At 44.8% G+C, this 22,103-nt stretch overlaps 1 protein-coding gene across 1 annotated transcript in view; it reads left to right on the top strand.

The window, feature by feature from the left end:
- MSH2 (mutS homolog 2) overlaps window positions 1–22,103 on the top strand; it is a 259,559-nt gene that overhangs the window by 129,084 nt on the left and 108,372 nt on the right. The window contains exon 8 of the mRNA XM_033936364.1: window positions 17,487–17,596. Coding sequence (XP_033792255.1) covers window positions 17,487–17,596 — 110 coding nt within the window. The remainder of the gene's footprint in view (window positions 1–17,486; window positions 17,597–22,103) is intronic.

Genomic DNA, 22,103 nt, shown 5'->3' with positions numbered 1-22,103 from the left:
CAAATCTCTCTCATGCATATTCATTAGGGCTAGCCTGAAAACCCGATTGGCCTGGTGTTCCTCCAGGACAGGGTTGGGAATCACTGGTATAGAGCATATTAAAACCACATGGTTGCAGTATCTGCAAGGTAAGGAAGAGGGCACTGTGGGTCAAACTGGAAAGAGGAAATGGAAAATATATTTATATTGGTGTGTTATACAGGCTGCCTCCACAGATAGAAGACATGGACAGAGATTTACCGTAATAGAAGACATTGAAAATATAACTGTAAAGGTGAAGTTCTACTAATAGGAGATTTTAATATGCCAGATGTTGATTGGGGTATCCACTGCACGTCTGAGAGTGGTCATTCCCTTAGAGGGGGTCACTGTGTGGAGGCTAGCAGCGCCTCTTCACCTGTTGTGGGTTCTCCTAGAAGTGGGAAGATCTTGGATTCTCTGCAAGAAATGTTCCGGTGGTTGGGAATAGAACCCATATTGGGAATGGGGCCATACTGGGTTTAAAGAGCCAGATGCACTAAACAGAATTGGTAAGACCCCCTGGGTCTGCTCCGATCTGATTTTTGGCCTATTCTAAAAGCTATTGATGCACTAAAAGTTTTGCTTGCAAATGATTCACACAGAGGTTTGTCGTAATCCCCGTCTCTCCCGTCCATCGATCGCTGTGAGAGTGTCTCTATATATGCGCAGAGCCAGCATGAGAACCCCAAAGCAGCCTCTTGCCACTCAGCTGTTCGGGACAGGAAATCTTTTCATGTTTTTTTTTAATGGGCACAGATGCTGCGTGTGTGTTACATATGCACAATATCTGCCCCATTAAAAAAAAAAAACCACCCCCCTCTATTGATGATGTCACCCCCTGATGAACCAGCACCGGGGACAGATCCTCCCCAACCAGTGAAAATCAGCAGGAGGGATGCCCAAGTTCTCCTGCCTTGCTGATTCCCCCCCCACATGGGAAAAAATTGGCAGAAGGGATGGCCACTCCCTCCAGCCAACAGAGGCCCCCACCTACTCCACATACCTTCCTTCCGAACCATCCCCTACCCTCCCTCCTCAAAAAAAGGCAGGAAGGATGCCCACTCCCTCCTGCTACTGGATGCTCTCCTCCCAGAACCCTCCCCCAGTGCCTTTGTGTGAAGAGAGCAGGAGGGAGGCTCAGCCCCTCCAGCTCTGAGGGGCCTTAGGCGTCTGAGCCAGTCAGGGCCTTAGGCCCCTCCTCGTGCATCACATTATGCACCGAGGAGGGGAAGGCCCAGCATTTTGGATTGGTGGGCCTCAGAGATGGAGGGACTGAGCCTCCCTCCTGCTCTCTTCATGTAAAGGTACCGGGGGGGAGTGGTTTGGGGGAGCATCCGATGGCAGAAGGGAGTGGGCATCCCTCCAGCCTTTTTGGGTTGGGGACGGAGGAGGGTATGGGATGGTTTAGGGTGGTGGTGCCTGGCACGGGGGGGAGAGGGAGCTTCTGTTTGCAGGAGGGAGTGGGCGTCCCTCCTGCTGATTTTTTTTTTTTTTCTTGTACGAGGGGGGGGGGAGGGTTGGCAAGGCAGGAGGGAGTGGGCATCCCTCTTGCTGGCACAAGCCTCAAACACTTTCAAATCATAAGTAGCAACGTTCTAGAGTTCAGATTGTGATGTCATAATACCTCATTCCACCAATGCCGAAGCTCCGTCCTCATCTGCACAAGCCTCAAACACTTTAAAATCATAAGTGTTCGAGGCTTGTGCAATTAAGGCAGAGCTTACAGGAATGGGGCAGGGATAGGGTAATTGAGTGACAAAACTCGCAGGGACGGGATAGGGTAATTGAGTTCCTGCGGGGACTGGGACAAATTTGTCCCCACGTCATTCTCTAATTTAAATGCCCCTATCCTAAGCCCTCTCTCCCACCTTTCTTCCACAGCATACATATTGAGGTCTATAAATGTCTGTCCCCGTACGCTTTATGACAAAGATCACTAACCAATTTTGTAGCAGCCCTGGAGGACCGACTCCATCCTATTGATATCTTTTTGAAGGTGCAGTCTCCAGAATTGCACAGGGTATTCCAGGTCACTATTACCTCCTTTTTCCTATGCATCTGCCCCTTTGCCAGCTTTAATGTTAGCGTTCATAATTTAATAGTTTGAGAGCTGCATATTTTAATCCTTGCTGCTGGGAGGGGGTGGGGAGCTTAATTGTTTAGTAATCTAAGGCAAAGCTTGTGTGTTGAAGATAACTTGACTGCAAAGCTTAATTCTTTGTCTTCACTAAATGGTGATTTTTTTTTTTTTTAGGGCCTGTTTAAATGAATTGAATTTATTTTGTGCCTGATTTAGCTGCCAGTCTTTAATTAATTCTGTTACCCACTGAATCTACCCTCTGCTATTTGGATTAATTGGGGATCTTAATGGCTCGCTAGCTTTAACTTGAAAATAAAATCAGTTCTTTACTTGGCTTCCCTGCATTAGTTTATTTGCTGGTTGAGCCACGAAGGTTGCAAAGATTCTTTATTTGCTGGCAAAATTTCCTTTATAGCTGAATGGTTTAGCTAAAATGCTTAGTGGCTGAAAATTTTGTCCTGCTTTAAATAGCAAAAACAAAAAATACTATGATATCTACACATGATTGCTGTATATGCTAAAGGTTTGTTACCTGGTTTAATAGACTACAGTCGACCCCCCCCCCCCTGAAATTTGCGGGGGTTATGTTCCTAGAGCACCCGTGAATTGTGAAAAACGATAAATATTGGATGTGGTAAAAAAAAAAAAAAAGCCTATAAATGCCTATTTGTATAGGTACAATTTCCATGCATTCTCACGGATGATGTTATCGTCCAAGGGGATGTTCTTCTTTCTTCAGTCCATGATCCACAATGCCAAGGCAGATTCTATCCTGACAATATTCTTATTTCTTACGGTCGTTACCTTTTTGGCTATATCACAGAAACTTACTGATACAATACTCCTGATCGCTGCCTCGTTCTCCTTTATGTAGCGTACGGTGCTTTTGTTGATGTCATAATGGCGCGCTACTGCGGTATAACTTTTTAGGTCCTGGAGCAAATTCAGTAGTTCAGCCTTCTCCAGGCGTGTCCTAAACTTATTCTGGCATTTAGGTTCATTGCCAGAAGCCTTTGAAGGTGCAGGGCGTTTGGGCGGCATCTTAGGGCTTTAAGAAGAACAAAACAGAAAACACGAGAACACTTGGCGAAACACTCGAGATAGCTACACGCAGTAAACTGTTATGATGCTGGAATGCATCTCGGATTCGCTACTTTCAAACCTCCCGACTGACTACTTCCAAACCTTTATATGGAAATCTAGCTGAATTTACGTTAATATTTATGTTACAAAATTAGTAAATTATATTGTTCTAAATAAATTAGTGTTAAAATTATATATTGCCAAGAAAAAAGTCATAAAAATATTGCGGAGTGACCTGGAATACTGCAGTTTCCATGAAACATTATTAGTTAAGGTTCTAAGGAAAAATCTGCGAACGACTGAGGCCGCGAACTCTGAACCGCGACTTCACGGGGGTATACTGTATATGCCTCAACAGAAGTGTTCGGTGGCTTGTCTGCAAAATATATCATCTGATTTAAATGTAAAACTTGGATTGCTGGTTTAAAAGGTGGAAATTGTTAGGAAGCTAAGTTCTCAAACACAAAGCACAAAGCACAAACAAAGCACAAACAAACGAGAATTGACCCTAGATGCTCCAGAGAACCGGAAAGCCACCGAAAGCAAAAACACTGTGGAGAAGATGAAGTCCTAGACATTTCATCTTGTGGATTAAATGTTTGTATTTTCAATAAAGCCTGCATCTTGGACATCATGTTCTCCACAGTGTTTTTGCTTTCAGTTCTCTGTGTTAACGGCAAAGCTTATTGTAGATCAGGAATCTCAAAGTCCCTCCTTGAGGGCCGCAAATCCAGTTGGGTTTTCAGGATTTCCCCAATGAATATGCATTGAAAGCAGTGCATGCACATAGATCTCATTGGGGAAATCCTGAAAACCCGACTGGATTGTGGCCCTCAAGGAGGGACTTTGAGACCCCTGCAAGGTGGGGATGTCTCATGTGTAGGAGTTATGGCAGGGGTGGGCAACTCCGGTCCTCGAGGGCCAGAATCCATTCGGGTTTTCAGGATTTCCCCAATGAATATGCATTGAAAGCAGTGCATGCGCATAGATCTCATTGGGGAAATCCTGAAAACCTGACTGGATTGTGGCCCTCAAGGAGGGACTTTGAGACCCCTGCAAGGTGGGGATGTCTCATGTGTAGGAGCTATGGCAGGGGTGGGCAACTCCGGTCCTCGAGGGCCAGAATCCATTCGGGTTTTCAGGATTTCCCCAATGAATATGCATTGAAAGCAGTGCATGCGCATAGATCTCGGGCATATTCATTGGGGAAATCCTGAAAACCCGACTGGATTGCGGCCCTGAATGAGGGACTTTGAGACCCCTGTTGTAGATGGATTAGTTAAAAGACCATATTATCAAAGCATTAAGCATTTTAGTTAACTGCACAGCCAAGGGGTTTGAGAGATGACAGGACTAGAAAACTTTATGGTTTACAGTACTTGATGCTGTTTAATTGTACTTGAATGGCTGCTGAATTGGCTTGCCATCAGAACTTGATTGCTTTACCAAAGTTGGCTTAGCGGTGTTTTCTTGGTTGCACAGTTTGATTTATTCTATCTAAAATGTGTGTGTTTGCCTGTGTACTGCAAATGAAATATTTGCCTCTCCAGACCAACCAGAAGTTTTGAGTATTTTCATGATAGTGAGGGAAGATGATTGTCTCGATATCTGAGGCAGTGAAACATTGGCATGCTTATCTTAAAAGCAAATGCAGTGTACCCCCCGCGAATCGCGGACTCGCTCATTCGCAATCTGCTCCGACCGCCTCTTCCTGTAGTAAAGTCGGGCTACACCAATCAGGAGCTGCGTGTCAAAGGAAGAGACCGCCAGTGATTTTTCTTCACCCGCCTGCGCTCCAGCTGCCCTCTCCTGCCTCCCCTGCCTTTTGTCAGGTGAATAAATGCATTTACGGTTTTTCAAAATTTGCGGGGGTTCCTAGAACGGAACCCCCGTGAATTTCAGGGGAGTACTGTAGAAAACTGCATATTTGAAACCTTGCACAAAAGCACATTGCACTGCGAAGGTGGTTGGGGGGGGTGGGGTGAGGGACCGATTGTGGAGTTATAGATGTGGGGGTGCGCCTGAGTTGAGGTCGTGGAGTATGTGGGGACTTGCTTGCTCTGCCCTTCTTTTTCCCGTCACCTCTTCCTTTGTCTCCTTTCTCCCCCCTCTCCTTATTTCTGGGCTCTTATGCCTCTTTCTTGGCTGCGTCTTCCTCAGACAGATGTTTGCATTTTCGAAACGTACCTCTTGCTGCTGTGCGTCAACCCCGAAGCATCTCTGATGAGAAGGCCAGGCCTTACTTCCACTTTAACACTGTGCCACATCCAGCAGCAGTTGAACAGAATCTTTGCGTGAAAGGGTCTGGTAGCCTCTGCTGCACTGCTGCTTCTTTTACCTCCTATAGCTTTGTTTTTCTCAGGTGGCAGAACTTATTGAAGTTCCATCTGCCACCCTATTGCTAGCTGCCCCTGTGCTGCGTATGTTTAAATTTGCACATTCTAAAATGAGCATTTGCATACAAGATAGGTGGATAGACAGATGGATGCACCCGACTGCACAGAGGAACAGCAGCAAAGCAAGGGAGGGGGGCAGTCCAACCCAGATGCCATCTTGGTGGGGGCGCTGCCACCAGTCCTACTTTCCGCCTTCGCGCTGCTTCCCTTCCCCCGTACCTCTGTAACGGTCCTGCCACAAGCAGCAACCCGCAACCTGCTGTCGCGCCAGTGTCGGCTCTTCCTCTGACATCGCTTCCTGGACCCGTGCCGAGGAAGTGACGTCGGAAGGAGAGCGGACGTGGGCCGCCAAGTTAGTGATGCTGCCGGTGCTCGCGCCGGTACGAGGGAAGGGAAGGGGGTGGGGAAGGAGCGTGTGGAGGCGGCAGAGAAGAGAGTGGGGTAAGGGAGCCACTGCCCCGGGCACCTCTCACCCTTGCTACGCCACCGCAGAGGAGTAGCCTAGTGGCTAGAGCAGTGGACTGAGGACCAGAGAAGCCCGGTTCAAAACTTGCTTGGCCGTTCCTTCCATCAAAGAATTCTACTGCACTAGGAAAATGAATTTCTCCGTAGCTCCTCCGACCTTATGGAATGCCATGCCACCTCAACTTCGTCATGAAAATCTTCTCGATAAATTCAAGACCAAACTAAAAACCTTTCTTTTTCAAGATGCATATCATAATCTCTAAATACTTTCTTCCCCAAAACCACTCAAATTATCTCAACCTCTTTTACGAAGCGACCCTATCCCTGATGTTATATCCTCCCCCCCTTCCCTTTCTTTTAACTTTTATTTTAATAATGTATTTATTGATCTTTTCATCCCCTTAATACCTTCAAATTCATGTAAGTCCTAGTCTATTGTCTTTTGATGTTCACTCTTCCCCATATATATATAATTATTATTTTTACTTTTTATCTTTTTTTTTGTATTGTAAATCGTCCAGGTACACGTTGATGGTCGGTATATTAAATTCAATAAAAAAAACTTGAAACTATGGCTCCTTGTGATCTCAGGCATGTCATTTAAGCCTCTGTTGCCTCTGGTAAAAATCTAGATTGCAAATTCTCCAAGGACAGAGAAATATCTACTGTAACTGAATGAACTCACCTTGAACTACTGAGAAAGGTATGAGCTATATATATATATATATATATATATATATATATTTATGTAGTAGACCGCTCCTATCATTGAAAGGGGGGAGGGCGTATTCACACGCCCTCCCCCCCCTTTCATTGATAGGAGCGGTCTCTTTGCAGAAAATGTTTCACTGCAGACAGCCTAATTTATTGACCAAACGTTCAATCCCTTCTTGATATTCTTTTGTTACACATGGTTTGCTGTAGCAGTGGAGCCTGCTTTTCTTGTTAGAAACATGATGGCAGATAAAGGCCAAATGGCCCATCCAGTCTTCCCATCCGCAGTAACCGTTATCTCTTCCTCTCTCTAAGAGGTCCCACGCTTTCTTGAATTCAGACACAATCTCTTGTCTCCACCACCTCTTCCGGGAGACTGCCTCACGCATCTGCCACCCTTTCTGTAAAAAAGTATTTCCTTAGATTACTTCTGAGCCTACCACCTCTTAACTTCATCCTATGCCCTCTCATTGCAGAGCTTCCTTTCAAATGAAAGAGACTCGACTCATGCGCATTTATGCCACGTAGGTATTTAAACGTCTCTATCATATCTCCCCTCTCCCGCATTTCCTCTAAAGTATACATATTGAGATCTTTAAGTCTGTCCCCCATATGCCTTATGAAATAGATCAGGCACAATTTTAGTAGCCATCTTTTGGACTGACTCCATCCTTTTTTTATATCTTTTTGAAGGTGTGGCCTCCAGAATTGTACACAGTATTCTAAATGAGGTCTCGCCAGTATCTTATACAGGGCCATCAATACCTCCTTTTTCCTACTGGTCATACCTCTTCCTATGCATCTGTCACCATCACCTTTTCAATCTGTTTGGCCACCTTAACATCATCACATACAGTCACACCCAAGTCCCACTCTTCTGCACATAAGTTCTTCACCCCCTAAAATGTACCGTTCCTTCGGTGGTTTGCAGCCCAAATGCATGACTTTGCATTTCTTAGCATTAAATTTTAGCTGCCAAATTTCAGACCATTCTTCAAGCCTCGCTAGGCCTTTCTTCATGTTGTTCACACTATCTGGGATATCTACTTTGTTGCAGATTTTGGTTTCATCCGCAAAGAGGCCAATCTTACCTGACAGCCCTTCAGCAATATTGCTTATAAAAATATTAAAAACATCCCTTTCCTCAGAGCTCTCTCCATTAACCACTACCCTCTGTCGTCTTCCACTCAACCAGCTCTTGACCCAGCCCATCACTTTGGGGCCCATCTTGAGGGCACTCAGTTTGTTTTTTTAGACGTCTGTGTGGAATGCTGTCAAAAGTTTTGCCTCTACCCAATTCTCTAGTCACCCAGTCAAAGAAATTGATCAGATTTATCTGACAAGACCTACCTCTAGTGAATCCATATTGCCTTTTCCTGTATTCCACCAGATTCCAGAAACTTCACCATTCTCTGTTTTAAAAGCGTTATCATTGCTGGCCTGTAATTCCCTACTTCCACATCCGCCCTTCTCCACATGTTTGACGAGTACTTCACTGTGAATGTATTGGTCTAAGCTAACTGCTGTTGATTTAAGATAGTCTTTCAAGGCTCAATTATTGGTAACGCCATTGCATGACTCCTGAAGCAGCCTCTATAGCCGAAACATGGCCCATGTTGAATCTGTATTGAGTTTGTATTCACTTAAATAACATTTGAGTACAACTGGATTTTTTTTGTGGCTCCATAATTTCTACATGTAGCCACATGGTGAAAAAGGTTATCGGACTCTGAAAGGATCACAGTGAAGAACTCATAATTTTGTGATTTGAATAATGAAATTACAAAAACACAGGACAAAATGTTTTTTTAATAGAGTAATGGTGGTTAGTCTGGTAATCGTGTCACTTAGGGTTGACAAATATCTAGGAAGACCTGGATATATCCTCTTTTTAGAGGACTGTCTGTGTACATGGACGGATTTCCAGAACCCGGCAGTTTGTCTGGATTTTGCAAGCCCCGAGCTTGGTGATAACGTCTGGAGAGCCTCCGAGCATGCACAGATGTGACATGATGACTCAGCGTGTTGAATGCTCGAAAGCCCTCCAGACGTGGCTCTGAGCTCAGGGAAGAAGAGACTAGGTTTGTATGGGAGTGTGTCTAGGGGCAGGCCCATGTGACCTCTCTTTTCTAATGAGGAAATCTGGTAACTCTAATGTCAAAGGATGGTGATTAGCATTGTTGGCCATCATCCCTTGGGATGAAAATATGCTAATATCAGGAAAAAGCTAAATGAGACTTTTTGGATTAACAGAAACTGACACAAAGATGCAGTTTTTCTGTAATGTTAATGTCAAGTATAATTGCAAGCTTTACATTTTATTAAAAATGAATGTTAGAAAAAGGTTTTGTTTGAAAGAGAGTGAAACGGTTTGCAGTGAGTATAATTGGACCAAACGTTTGTGGATATTCACTCAAGTAATTTATTTACTTCAGTAACATTTTTTGGTCTTGGGTTAAAAAAAATCGCACACTTATTTGCTTTACCTGGTAGTCAAGGTCACCACAAAGGAGAAGCCTGTCTTAAATGACTTAAATACTGTGTATTAGCAAAAAAAAAAAAAGTTGAAAGGAAAGTGAACTATTGGACTTAAGTTTGATCTAGCAGAACTGTTGCAAGTATGGAAACACTTGTTTTAGCCTATAAAAGTTCAAATTTGAATGAACCTTGCTTTCTTTTCTAGCCATGTTTAATTGCCAATGTCAGTAAGACAACAGATTTTCTTTAGATCTAGAAGACAGCTGAAAAATCTAAGAATTAGACCCTCAAGAGAGGGCTAATGGTGAGAGATCTCTGTCAAATCCATCTCCTCCATTGTCCCTCCCCCATTCAAATCTTTTCTAGTTTTCTTTAATCCCTGTCAGACCAATGGTCCATCAAGCCCAGTAGCCCGTTCTCACGGTGGCCAATCCAGGTCACTAGTACCTGGCCAAAACCCAAAGAGAAGCAACATTCCAGCATCTCAAAGAATAGCAAGATTCTGGAACCCCAATGAGAGCAACATTCCAGAGCTGAGATTGTGATGTCATAATGACTCATTCCACAGTGCCTCAGAGCCAACCTCATCAGTGATGTTACAATGGCCAATTCAAGTCTCAAGTACCTGGTCAAAACCCAAAGAGTAGCAACATTCCACGCTACTGATCCAGGGCAAGCAGTGGCTTCCCCCATGTCTTTCTCAATAACAGACTATAGACTTTTTGCCAGGAAATTGTCCAAACCTTTCTTAAAACCAGCTACGCTATCCGCTCTTACCACAACCTCTGGCAATGCGTTCCAGAGCTTAACTATTCTCTGAGTGAAAAAATATTTCCTCCTATTGGTTTTGAAAGTTTTTCCCTGTACCTTTTTGTAACTTTTGGTACCCGTTCTACTCCACTCAGGATTTTGTAAACTTCATTCATAACTCCCCTCAGCCGTCTCTTTTCCATGTTCATACCAGCTTCTCTCTCTTTCCATACCCTGTCCTCACTGTTTCCTCTTTAAAACTTCTCTTGATCCCAGCAGTTTTTCTCTTAAAATCAAACGACTGTCACCCCAGTAGTATTTCACTTTCTCAGTCCCTATCATCTCATCTCCAGCAATCTGTTTTACTAAGGTTGTGGGTTCAAATCCCACACTGCTCCTTGTAACCAGGGGCAAATCCTCATTGCTCCAAGTACATTAGATAGAGTGGGAGCCCGCCGGGACAGTTAGGGAAAAATGCTTGAGTACCTGAATAATTTGTGATCCAAACAGAATTATAGGATATGCGGAATATAAATTATTAAAAAAAGAAAAAAAAAAAAATAGGCAACAGCTGTCCTTTAGCCTGATGTCAGTGATGGCTCCCTTTGGGTTACTGCTGCTGCTGCTGCCGCCTTCTTTGACCAATATGGGCCCCTGATACCATCATGCTTGCCTTTTTGGCTTGTGCAGATTGCATGGTTTCTGGTTGCCATTTTAACTTTGTGCTTGGGGTTTAAACTAGAGAATGACACGGTGACAAAACTCATCACCGTTCCCGTCCCCGCGGATAACCACGGGAAATAATCCCATGTCATTTTCTAGTGTCTGTTTCAACCTCGGTCCTTCTACACCAGCATTCTTCAAAGCAAAGCTTGCGGGTCAGTGGTTGTGGCCATTCATACTCTGATTCTTATGGGAGCCAAGGATAATGAAGCCATTGTGACATCACTGATGTGATTGGCTCTTAGGCACTGGTGGAATGAGGCATTATGACATCACAATATCTGCTCTGGATACCAGAGACTGTCATTCTGTAGTGTCTGTTTCAACCTCAATCCTTCTACACCAGCATTCTTCAAAGCAAAGCTTGCGGGTCAGTGGTTGTGGCCATTCATACTCTGATTCTTCCCTCTCTCCTTAAAGAATGACATGAAGATGGTTTCCCGCGGTTATCCACGGGGACGGGAACGGTGATGAATTTTGTCACCGTGTCATTCTCTAGTTTAAACCCTGATTAAAAGTAAAAAAGAAGGGGTTATCCAGATGATATGAAGCAAACAATTTGAAATATCAATTTTATAAGCAAATGTAAATGTTATTAACGGCAATATGAGATATCGTTTGTTTCCAATAAATATTTTCTATATCTATATATTAATCTATGCTTTATAATGTTTATTTTATTTTTATTTATTTTTTAATTCTTTATTCATTTTTAAACTTTTATCAAGTGTACAAAAATTCATAATAAACACAATTAATTTGAGCACTTGAACATCTTATCATTATAACTTATAAGTACAAATGTAACCCTCTCCCACCTTCCCTCAAAACCCCTTAATCATTATAAGATCATATACTTGAAACCCTCCCCCCCTACTAAATGGTATATAATTAATAGAAAAATGGCATTCAATCATGACAAAAAGATGTTAATGGCTCCCATATTTTAATAAAATTTTTATAATTTCCATTCTGTACCGCTAATGATCTTTCCATTCTATATATGTGACATACTGAGTTCCACCAAAAATTAAAATTAAGTTTACTATGATCTTTCCAATTATTAGTAATATGTTGGATGGCAACTCCAGTCATAAGCATTAAAAGTTTATTATTACACGATGATATCTGACTCTTTTTTCTCATAGACATTCCAAATATCACAGTATCATAAGATAACGCTACATGGTTTTCCAATAAACAATTTATTTGATCCCAGATTGAGTTCCAAAAAGCTAAAATATGGGGACAGTAAAACAAAAATGTTTTAAAAAAAAGATATATATAGTTATGATTTGTGGAAAGTAAACCTAAGGGTTATAAATAAAAACTAGGTAGGAAAGGGTAGTAGGTGGTGGGCATACATGATTATAAAATGTATACAAAACAGAAACTTGAAATGATATATACATCATAAGAGGTTCTAAAGATTGATGTCTGTATAGTGATGATATGCCCACTATAGGTTAAAATTGCTCAGAGAAAATAGTAGAGAACATTAATAGATAGGTATAGAAAATATTTATTGGAAACAAACAATATCTCATATTGTCATCATGATATTTACATATGCTTATAAAATGGATATTTCAAATTGTTTGCTTCATATCATCTCGATAACCCCTTCTTTTTTTACTTTTAATCATATGATATATGGCGTGGATGCTTTTAAGGCTTGATTCTATAATATCTTCATGCCATAAATAGTCATGTGTGAACATTTTTTAAAAAATGGCTTGTGCTTGCAGTAGTTAGTTATGCCATCACTTCTCTATTATTTAGAACCTCAGAGGTGTAATATATTTCATACTTAATGGCTTAGAACGTCAGTCAGGAGGCTAAATGGATTAGATGTTGCATGTCTTATATGATTGCACATGACACAGTTGCTGAACAAGATTACTATGCTAAAAAATATTTGGGATAAGCTGGGTTTTTTCTTTGTTTAATGAAAGGCAGGAATGCTAATGTATCTTCTAATTTAATTACCTATCATGCCTTTCCTAATTAAATTTTTTTTTTTGCTTTTCATTACACAGCCAATATAACACATACTGCAGAGGGGAATGCTAATCCAGCAATCCAGAGGCATTCTTTTTATTGTTAGAGCCAGTGAAATGAGGGAAAGAGACAGTGCTGCCAAGATACGTATAACTGCAACAGAATGACACGGGAACAAATTTTTCCCTGTCCCATCCCCGCGAGTTTTGTCGCTGTCTCTGCCCCATTCCTGTAAGCTCTGCCTTAACTGCACAAGCCTCAAACACATGATTTTAAAGCGTTTGAGGCTTGTGCAGCTGAGGACGGAGCTTAGGCATTGGTGGAATGAGGCATTATGACATCACAATCTGAGCTCTAGAATGTTGCTACTTATGATTTTAAAGCGTTTCAGGCTTGTGCAGATGAGGTCGGAGCTTAGGCATTGGTGGAATGAGGCATTATGACATCACAATCTGAGCTTTAGAATGTTGCTACTTAGGACTTTAAAGCGTTTCAGGCTTGTGCAGATGAGGACTGAGCTTAGGCATTGGTGGAATGAGGCATTATGACATCACAATCTGAGCTCTAGAATGTCGCTACTTATGATTTTAAAGCGTTTGAGGCTTGTGCAGATGAGAACAGAGTTTGCAGGAATGGGGCAAGGGCAAGAAAAGAACTCATGGGATGGAACGGCAATATGAGTTCCCGCGGGGACTGGGGAAAATTTGTCCCCGTGTCATTCTCTAGCTGCATTGTTAGGTTAATCTTGGCGTTTTGGTTTTGTAGGGGATTGAACTGCCTACAGGGAAACTTTTGCTTTTTGCACCTTATCCATAGTGTGAATCAACATGGTCTGTAGAAAACTGGACACTGAGACCTTGGGGGAGTGGGGGGAATGTTGACTCTTCAGTGTGGCTTAATTCTCCAGATGACAATAAGGAGATTCTCCATGAAATATAGAACGTTGCCTTCCTAAAAGTATCCGGAGTCCTCTGTTTAATGCGTCTGCCTAATATCTGAATAGAAATAGAATATCAACTTAGTTTACTCAGAGCCCTGGGCATGAGAAATTTTGGGTTATAACAGGGGCGGACTGACCGTTGAGATGATAGGGCAGTGCCTGAGCACCCACAACGGTAGGGGGTCCACTTTCCTCTAGCCTCGTCTAGTTTAATCATTTTTGATGGATGATAAGGAGGCCAGGTTCACTGTCAGCCTGTTCCTAGGTTCTATTGATTACACAGGCCAGCAACAAAAAAAATTTTTTCTTGGTGCCTTGGGTTTTTTGGCCAGTTCCTGCCGTTATTTGGGGCCCTAATTCAGAAAATTGCATTGGATAGACTGCATCAGCTCTAGTTTCTTAGATATGGTTGAATTTATTAATTCTTTTTATCGCTATTTAAAAGACCTCTTCTGCAGAATCGGGATGTCATAAGATTGGCCTCCGAGGGAGTATATGGTTGTTGGAGGACAAAATGTAATCAATGAACCTTTGGTAGCCCAAGTTAGAATCCTACTGCCATCACTACATATAAAGCTAGACCTGATGAAGCAATTTGTAAAGGCTTTGGATAAAGACGGTTCGTGCATTGAATACATAGGGCATATGTTATCTGGACTTATTGTGGGAAACTGAAGGCAGGAGTTTTTGATGGTTCACAGATCAGACAACTTATAAATGACCCACATTTCATAGCATCAATGAATGAAATCGAATCGTTAGCCTGGATCTTCATTTGTCCTTGTTGTGAAAAACTTTCCCGGTAGCAAGAAGGCAGACATCTGTACGCAATTAGTAGAGGATATACTCTTTCGTTTCAACATGAGTGTTAAAAGTCCATTTTAGAGCTAGATTCACAAAGCAAACCGATTGTGTACCGATCGGTTTGCGACCCCTTTGCGACCAGATTTCCCTCCGGCCTGATTCACTAACCTCTCCTGCGATCCGCTTCCAATCCGTGCATGCAAATGAGGGGAAACGCATGCAAAGTAGACAGGGACGCGATTCACCAACAAAATTTTTAAAACCGATCTGGGCTGGCTGATCAACCCAAGAAGCGACTGCTGGGGACCAGTCGAAAATGTCTTTCCGACTCGCCAGCGCCATTGAAGTCCTGCTCTCGGCTGCCCCGAATCTCTCCTGCCTGCCGCCCCGATGCTCTTCCCTGGATCTCTCCTGCCTGCTCTACACCGAATCGCTGCCCTGCTCATCCCCAGCTTTCTCCTGCCTGCCGCCCCGCACCTCTCCTGCTCTTCCCCGCACTGCGAGCCCATGGTTTTAACCTGCGGGTTTAGAGCGGGTTAAAACCACGGGCTCGCTGGGCTAAAAAGTAAAACGTTAAAAAAAAAAAAAAAAAAGGTTGCAGCTCGGATGGGCCTTAGACGTATGTACAGACCATCTACAGATGGTCTGCGTATGCGTCGGGATCGTACACCAGCGAAACGTGCATATTGGAGGTTGAAGAATCCATCGGACCTGCCCGGATCAGACGCAGATTGGTCCCGATTGGGCAGGTTCGTGAATCTAGCCTTTGGATCGCTTTCCAGAGAACCCTGGTGACTTAAGCGAAGAGTAAGGTGGACGATTTCACCAAGACATAAAAACAGTGGAAACCAGATACCAAGGAAGATGGGATGATGCATACAGGATGGCAGACTCTTGTTGGAATTTTATGTGGGATTGTTCTGGCATTCTCCAAAGTTTTACAAAAGGAGTTTCTTGTGTGTCGAATGACTGGAAAATTTGCATCATAAACTGGTGCTTTTGGTATGAAATAAGTAGATTTTCATGTTGTACACTTTTCTTTGAATTTTTTTAAATGTTTCCTTCACGCTTAAAAGATATTCATTTAAACACCACATTAAAATATCCTGATTTTTTTAATGGGTGAGCAGAGTGAAGAGTGATATATGGCACATGTTCTGTATCTGAAAAATTAGGGCCGATGGGAGAAAAACAGTGTCAATTTTGGAATCAGCAGCTCAAATATACCCTGAAACAGCTCTAACATTTGAGGCACCAAAATGAGTTTTGCCTAGTGTTACTTATCGCCTTCTTTTGAAGAGTGAATAAACTTTTTTTTTTCTTGGACAAATTAGAAAGGGAAAGATGATTTGTTTGTTTATTTTTTTAAAATGTTACTTGCGACTTCCAAAGCAAAAGCAAAAAACAAACTGCAGACTCCTATGTACCAGATGCAGGCAATGTTTATTATACCAAATAATTGATGCAGTTGAAAATACCACCTTATAACAAACCAAGGGACCTGACACGGTCCATGTTTCGGAAAGCACTCCTTCCTCAGAGGTCCATGGTTGCTAAGGTATAAAGTAAACCGCAATAAAAAGTATAAAACAGCCGTCTGAATGGTATCCTTCTCCACTTAGAGTGTGTGACGCAAAACTTGTTATAAGGTGGTATTTTCAACTGCATAAAATATTTGGTATAATAAACATTGCCTGCATTTGGTACATAGGAGTCTGCAGTTTGCTTTTTGTTTTTGCTTTGGCTGGTGATACTGCAGTTTTCGTTGGATTCCTTTGTGTTGTACTTGCGACATCCAACAATTCTGTGTGAGGTACAGTTATTTATTTGATACACGTCCTTTCTATGGTTATAATCGTATTGTATACAGCAGGGGTGTCAAACTTAGTCTCATTAAGGAGCCGAAATCCAAAACACAGCCTAAGTCGCGGGCTAGACCCCGCCCAGTCTCCGCCCCAGACCCCGCCCCCATAATAGTACTAATTGTAACACCATTTTTTCCATTCATTTTTCATGTATACACAGACAATATAATCTTATTAACAACACATAATGGTTAACCACAAAATTAAACTACAAAAGGATTGATTCCTACCAGAACACAGATAGCCCCTACGCAAATACAGGACCAAAAACCTAAAAGTACTGATATATATAAGACTCTGCATGCAGTACAACCCCAGAGAAAAAGAAACAAATGCATTTCTTCCTTAACAGTGCAAAATAAAAGACAGCAGTTGTAAATTCTCAAAGTTGACACAATTCAATCATCAATAAATTAAAAATAAAATAATTCCCCCTACCTTTGTTGTCTCCCTCCCTCCATGCTGTGCCTCTCTCCGGCGGGTGTCTTACCTTCTAGCCGACTCCCAACTGGCTGTTTTATGCGGCCCGTGGTACAATGCGGCATTTTCATTGCAGCCGCCCCCCCCTCCCCCCCCCGTGTTATCTTCTGGCCGCCTCCCTCCTCCTCAGTGCCGCAGTGTGCACAAAGCTGCGGACTGCGGCTCCTCGCGCTTCCCGCACCTCATCTGGAAGCTTTCCCTCTGACATTGCGACGTCAGAGAGAAGACTTCTGGTTCAGGTGGACGTGCATTGGAGCAACAGCTGCCACCCACAGCTTTGTGCTCACTGCGGCAGTGAGGAGGAGGGAGCTGGCCAGAAGATAATATGGGGGGGGGGGAAGGCAATGAAAATGCCGCACCGCACTGCAGGTTGCATAAAACAGCCAGGCGGGCCAGATTCAGCCAGGCGGGCCAGATTCAGCCCGCGGGCCCTGAGTTTGACATCTGTGGTATACAGGTTCTTATTTTGTACCTGGGGCATTGAAAGATTAAGTGATTTACTCAGGGTCACAAGGAGCTGAAATGGGAATTGGTGCACTAAGCGTTGGGCTGTTTCTCCACTCTATTAATGCTTCTTATTTGTCACTTAAGTATCACAGGTGAAATCTTCTGAACTTAAGCTTTTACTGCTTTTGCCTTAACATTTTGTTGTCCAATAAGAACCCATCTTTGTTTCCTGTTCATAGGAGCTCACCAGATGTTGTTGCTGGCTGTGTTTGTAACCCCCGTCAATGATCTCATTACTGATTTCTTCAAGTTTCAAGAAATGATAGAAACTACTTTGGACATGGATCAGGTATGTGACTTATGATTTTGAAACGGGGGTTATTGAGAATCTGGAAAACACCACAGAAGAACCAACCTCCGCAGGAAAAAATAGCAAACCAAATACAGTGGAGACGACAAGACTCATGACCTAAAGCAGGGATGTCAAACTCAGTCATATTAAGGGGCTGAAATCCAAAACATAGGCTAAGTCGCGGGCCAGATCCCGCCCAATCTCCACCCCTGACCCCGCCCCCATGATAGTATTAATTGTAATACCATTTTTTCATTCTTTTTTCATATATATACACACAATATAATCTTAACAACAACACATAATGGTTAACCACAAAATTAAACCACACAAAGCACACTGTATGCTTCTCAATATTCATTCCTACCAGAACACAGATAACCCCTATGCAAATACGGAACCAAAAATTAAAAGTACTAATATATACAAACAAAACCCTAAGATTCAAGACTCTGCATGCAGTACAACCCCAGAGAAAAAAGAAACAAATGCATTTCTTCCTGAACAGTGCAAAATATGGACAGCAGAGGTAAATTCCCCAAATTGACACAATTCAATTACAGTGGTACCTTGGTTTATGAGCATAATCCGTTCCAGGATCATGCTCGTAATCCAAAATGCTCGTTTTGCAAAGGAAAGTTCTCCATAGGCTTTAATGCAAACTCAGAAGATTCGTTCCACAACCGAAGTTTGCAATGATGGCCCAGGGGTGAGTACCTGCCTGTGGGTGCTGCACAGCGTTTCGAAAGTGGTGCCTTCCTTGCCTCGGGGTCCCCATGTGGCTGCCCTCCTGCTTCGGCGATGCCTCTGCCGTCCGTCAGCGCTCTCCCGGCTCCCATCTAAACCGGCCGCCATCCTGAACGAGCATGCGCGACTTCACCTCTCTCCTCTCCTAAGTCAGACGCTGCCCCGACAACACGCTCACCACGTACAAGCACGCAGGACTTGTACGTGGTGAGCTGTTGTCGGGCAACGTCTGACTTAGGAGAGGAGAGAGGTGAAGTCGCGCATGCTCGTTCAGGATGGCGGCCAGTTTAGATGGGAGCCGGGAGAGCGCTGACGGACGGCAGAGGCATCGCCGAAGCAGGAGGGCAGCCGCATGGGGACCCCGAGGCAAGGAAGGCACCGCTTTCGAAACGCTGTGCAGCACCCGCAGGCAGGTACTCACCCCTGGGCCACCATTGCTGAGTGCTCGTTTATCGGGGCAGTGCTCGGTTTATGAGACAAAAGTTTGCTGAGTGTTTTACTCGTCTTGCAAAACACTCGCAAACCGGTGCACTCATAAACCGAAGTACCACTATACTAAATTGAAAATAAAATCATTCCCCCTACCTTTGTTGTCTCCTTCCCTCCATGCTATGCATCAACCAGGTGCCTCCCTCCGGCGGGTGTCTTACCTTCTGATTGGCTCCTGCCTGGCCATTTTATGCGGCCCGTGGTGCGATGCGGCGTTATCTTCTGGTTAGCTCCCTCCTCCTCACAGCCGCAGTGTGCACAAAGCCATGGGCGGCAGCTCCTCACGCGTCCCGCGCCTCATCCAGAAGCATTCCCTCTGATGTTGTGAGAAGGAGGGAGCCGGCCAGAAGATAACACCAGGAGTGGCATTAAAAATGCCGCATCGCACCTCGGGCCTCATAAAACGGCCAGGTGGGCCTTGAGTTTGACACCTGTGACCTAAAGAAATACTAGTCTTTATTATATTTCAATATGACTCATTTGAAATTATATGGAAGTATAGAAAAGATCTGTGCATTAGGTTGGGTTTTAATGTCTGATTGAACTAAAACAGTGGTGAGGTCTACTATTCAGCACTAACCCCAGAAACAGCTCCTGGCTGGTTGGATAGCACTTAGCTGGCTAAGAGCTAGTGTTCAGTGTGCAATGGCTGCTGAATATTGGCGCTTAGCGGCTAGTGGATAGCTGGCTATATTGTGTGACTTATCCATCTATAGGTGAAATTTAAAGCGTTGGCCAGCTAGGTTTGGTGGCTAGATCAGGCCACGTAAATAGCTGATCTATCTTTAGCCACTATAAATGTATACAGCCAGCACTGAATATCAACTTAGTTTACTCTTTCCAGAAATACTGCAGTAGGAGTAAGGGGCATGCAGTGAAGCTGCTAAGAGAAAACTGGAGAAAATATTTCTTCACTCAATGTGTAATTAAAGGTTCACGGAAGTTTCGCCTCCCTTGTTGAGCCGCGGCCTGCCAGAGCCCGCCGAGACGCTCCCTTGGTTCCTGCGGGAGGGCCGCCGCACACGCCACGGGAGGGAGGGGTTGTGCGTCGCCGGAGGCCCAGTACCTTATCGCCGGGTGGGAAGGGGTGGTGTGGCTGCCGCCGTCTCATCTGCTCAGCGTGGCTGGCGTCTCATGTAAGCCGAGCACCTGCGGTTTCCTACTCTGGAGATGTAAGGGCTTGCGATAGAGGCAGGAGGAAGGAAGAGAGAATCCTTTGCCTCTTTGACTGTTCTAAGCAACCTGGTACAGTGGTGTAAAATCCACCCCACGCCGCCCTCACTTTGTGGGAGGTGGGGGCCGTGAACCCTGCACCACAGTGGCCGAGGTAGAGCCCTGCAAATGCGTCCTTCCCCTCCATGGGCGGCCCGGCTGTGTGGGAGGGGGGATTGGGGTTTCCGACCCTGGCGGCCGCGTCGCTGTCTCCCAGCCGCCCTGCTCCGGCCCCGGGCAGGGCGCGATGCACTGGAGAGCCGGGGAGCCAGAGAGAGAGTTGGGGGAGGCAGAGAGCAGGTTGATTTCAGGGCTGCAGGGCTGGCAGGACAGTCGGAAAGGGTCTCCCCCCCAGGGCCTAACTAGGTACTGGATCCAGTGGGGGGGGGGGGGGGCCTTCATGGTAGGAGTACAGCCCTCTCACTTCTGCCTTCTAGAGAGCAGGTTGATTTCAGGGCTGCAGGGCTGGCAGGACAGTCGGAAAGGGTCTCCCCCCCAGGGCCTAACTAGGTACTGGATCCAGTGGGGGGGGGGGGGCCTTCATGGTAGGAGTACAGCCCTCTCACTTCTGCCTTCTAGAGAGCAGGTTGATTTCAGGGCTGCAGGGCTGGCAGGACAGTCGGAAAGGGTCTCCCCCCCAGGGCCTAACTAGGTACTGGATCCAGTGGGGGGGGGGGGGCCTTCATGGTAGGAGTACAGCCCTCTCACTTCTGCCTTCTAAAACCCCACGCCGCCCTCACTTTGTGGGAGGTGGGGGCCGTGAACCCTGCACCACAGTGGCCGAGGTAGAGCCCTGCAAATGCGTCCTTCCCCTCCATGGGCGGCCCGGCTGTGTGGGAGGGGGGATTGGGGTTTCCGACCCTGGCGGCCGCGTCGCTGTCTCCCAGCCGCCCTGCTCCGGCCCCGGGCAGGGCGCGATGCACTGGAGAGCCGGGGAGCCAGAGAGAGTCGGAAAGGGTCTCCCCCCCAGGGCCTAACTAGGTACTGGATCCAGTGGGGGGGGGGGGGGGCCTTCATGGTAGGAGTACAGCACTCTCACTTCTGCCTTCTAAAATGGCTGTTGTCCTCTTGCAGCAGCTAATGGTATTAACAGGAAGTGCCGTGAGCAGCTGCGAAAGGTCATGGCAGCCATTTGGGAAGGCAGGAGCGAGAGGGCCATGCTCCTGCCACAAAGATCAATGCTGGACTGCTAGGTACTTTGATAGGTCTCAGGGGGAGGAGGGGGGGGCATGGGACATGTGGCTCACAAGCTGTATGTTGCCGACCCTATCTTAGACGCAGAAAGGGGAGGTGGGAAGGGAGACAAAGTTAGAGTGAGAGAGAGAGAACGGAGGAATGCTCAGGGGCGAAATGTACAGTACACATAATCAGGGGCGAAATGTGCGGGGGCGAAATGTGCGGGGGCGAAATGTGTGGGGGCAAAACATCCGGGGGGCGAAATGTGTGGGGGCGAAATGTGTCTGGGGGCGAAATGTGGGGGGCGAAATGTGAAGGGCGAATTGCTGGGGGCGAAATGTGGGGGGCGAACCTTCCGGATCCCGTAATTAAACTCTGAAATTCATTGCCGGAAAATGTGGTAAAAGCAAATAGCTTAGCAGGGTTTAAAAAAAGGGGTTGGATCATCTCATAAAAGACAAGTCTATAACCTATTATTAAAACGGACTTGTTAAAAAAAAAAAACAACAACCATTGCTTAAGCAGCATAAAATCTGCTTTACTCTTTGGGATCTTGCCAGGTACTTGCGACCTGGATTGGCCATTGTTGGAAAAAGGATACTGTCTGGCCATCGTCGGCGGGAGAATTTTGAACAAGAACGGAACTGAATATTTGCTGTGACTGGAACGGGTCACTGAAGGGACTTTGTTTACTGACTTTTATTACACCTAAGATTGAACATATAAGAAGAACAATTACACACACATTATTTAAAATCAGGTCTTTTAAGAAGGAGGTTTTTATGCCAAAGAGGTTTCTCACTAAGTCATAATCTGTCTGCAGATCTATATTTTGCAACAGATTGGCAGCTGAGGCTTTTCCTCCTTCCTTCCTGCTGTT

Source organism: Geotrypetes seraphini, chromosome 3 (assembly GCF_902459505.1).
Source record: "Geotrypetes seraphini chromosome 3, aGeoSer1.1, whole genome shotgun sequence".
Classification (NCBI taxonomy): domain Eukaryota; kingdom Metazoa; phylum Chordata; class Amphibia; order Gymnophiona; family Dermophiidae; genus Geotrypetes; species Geotrypetes seraphini.
This window is presented reverse-complemented; position numbering and strand designations above follow the sequence as displayed.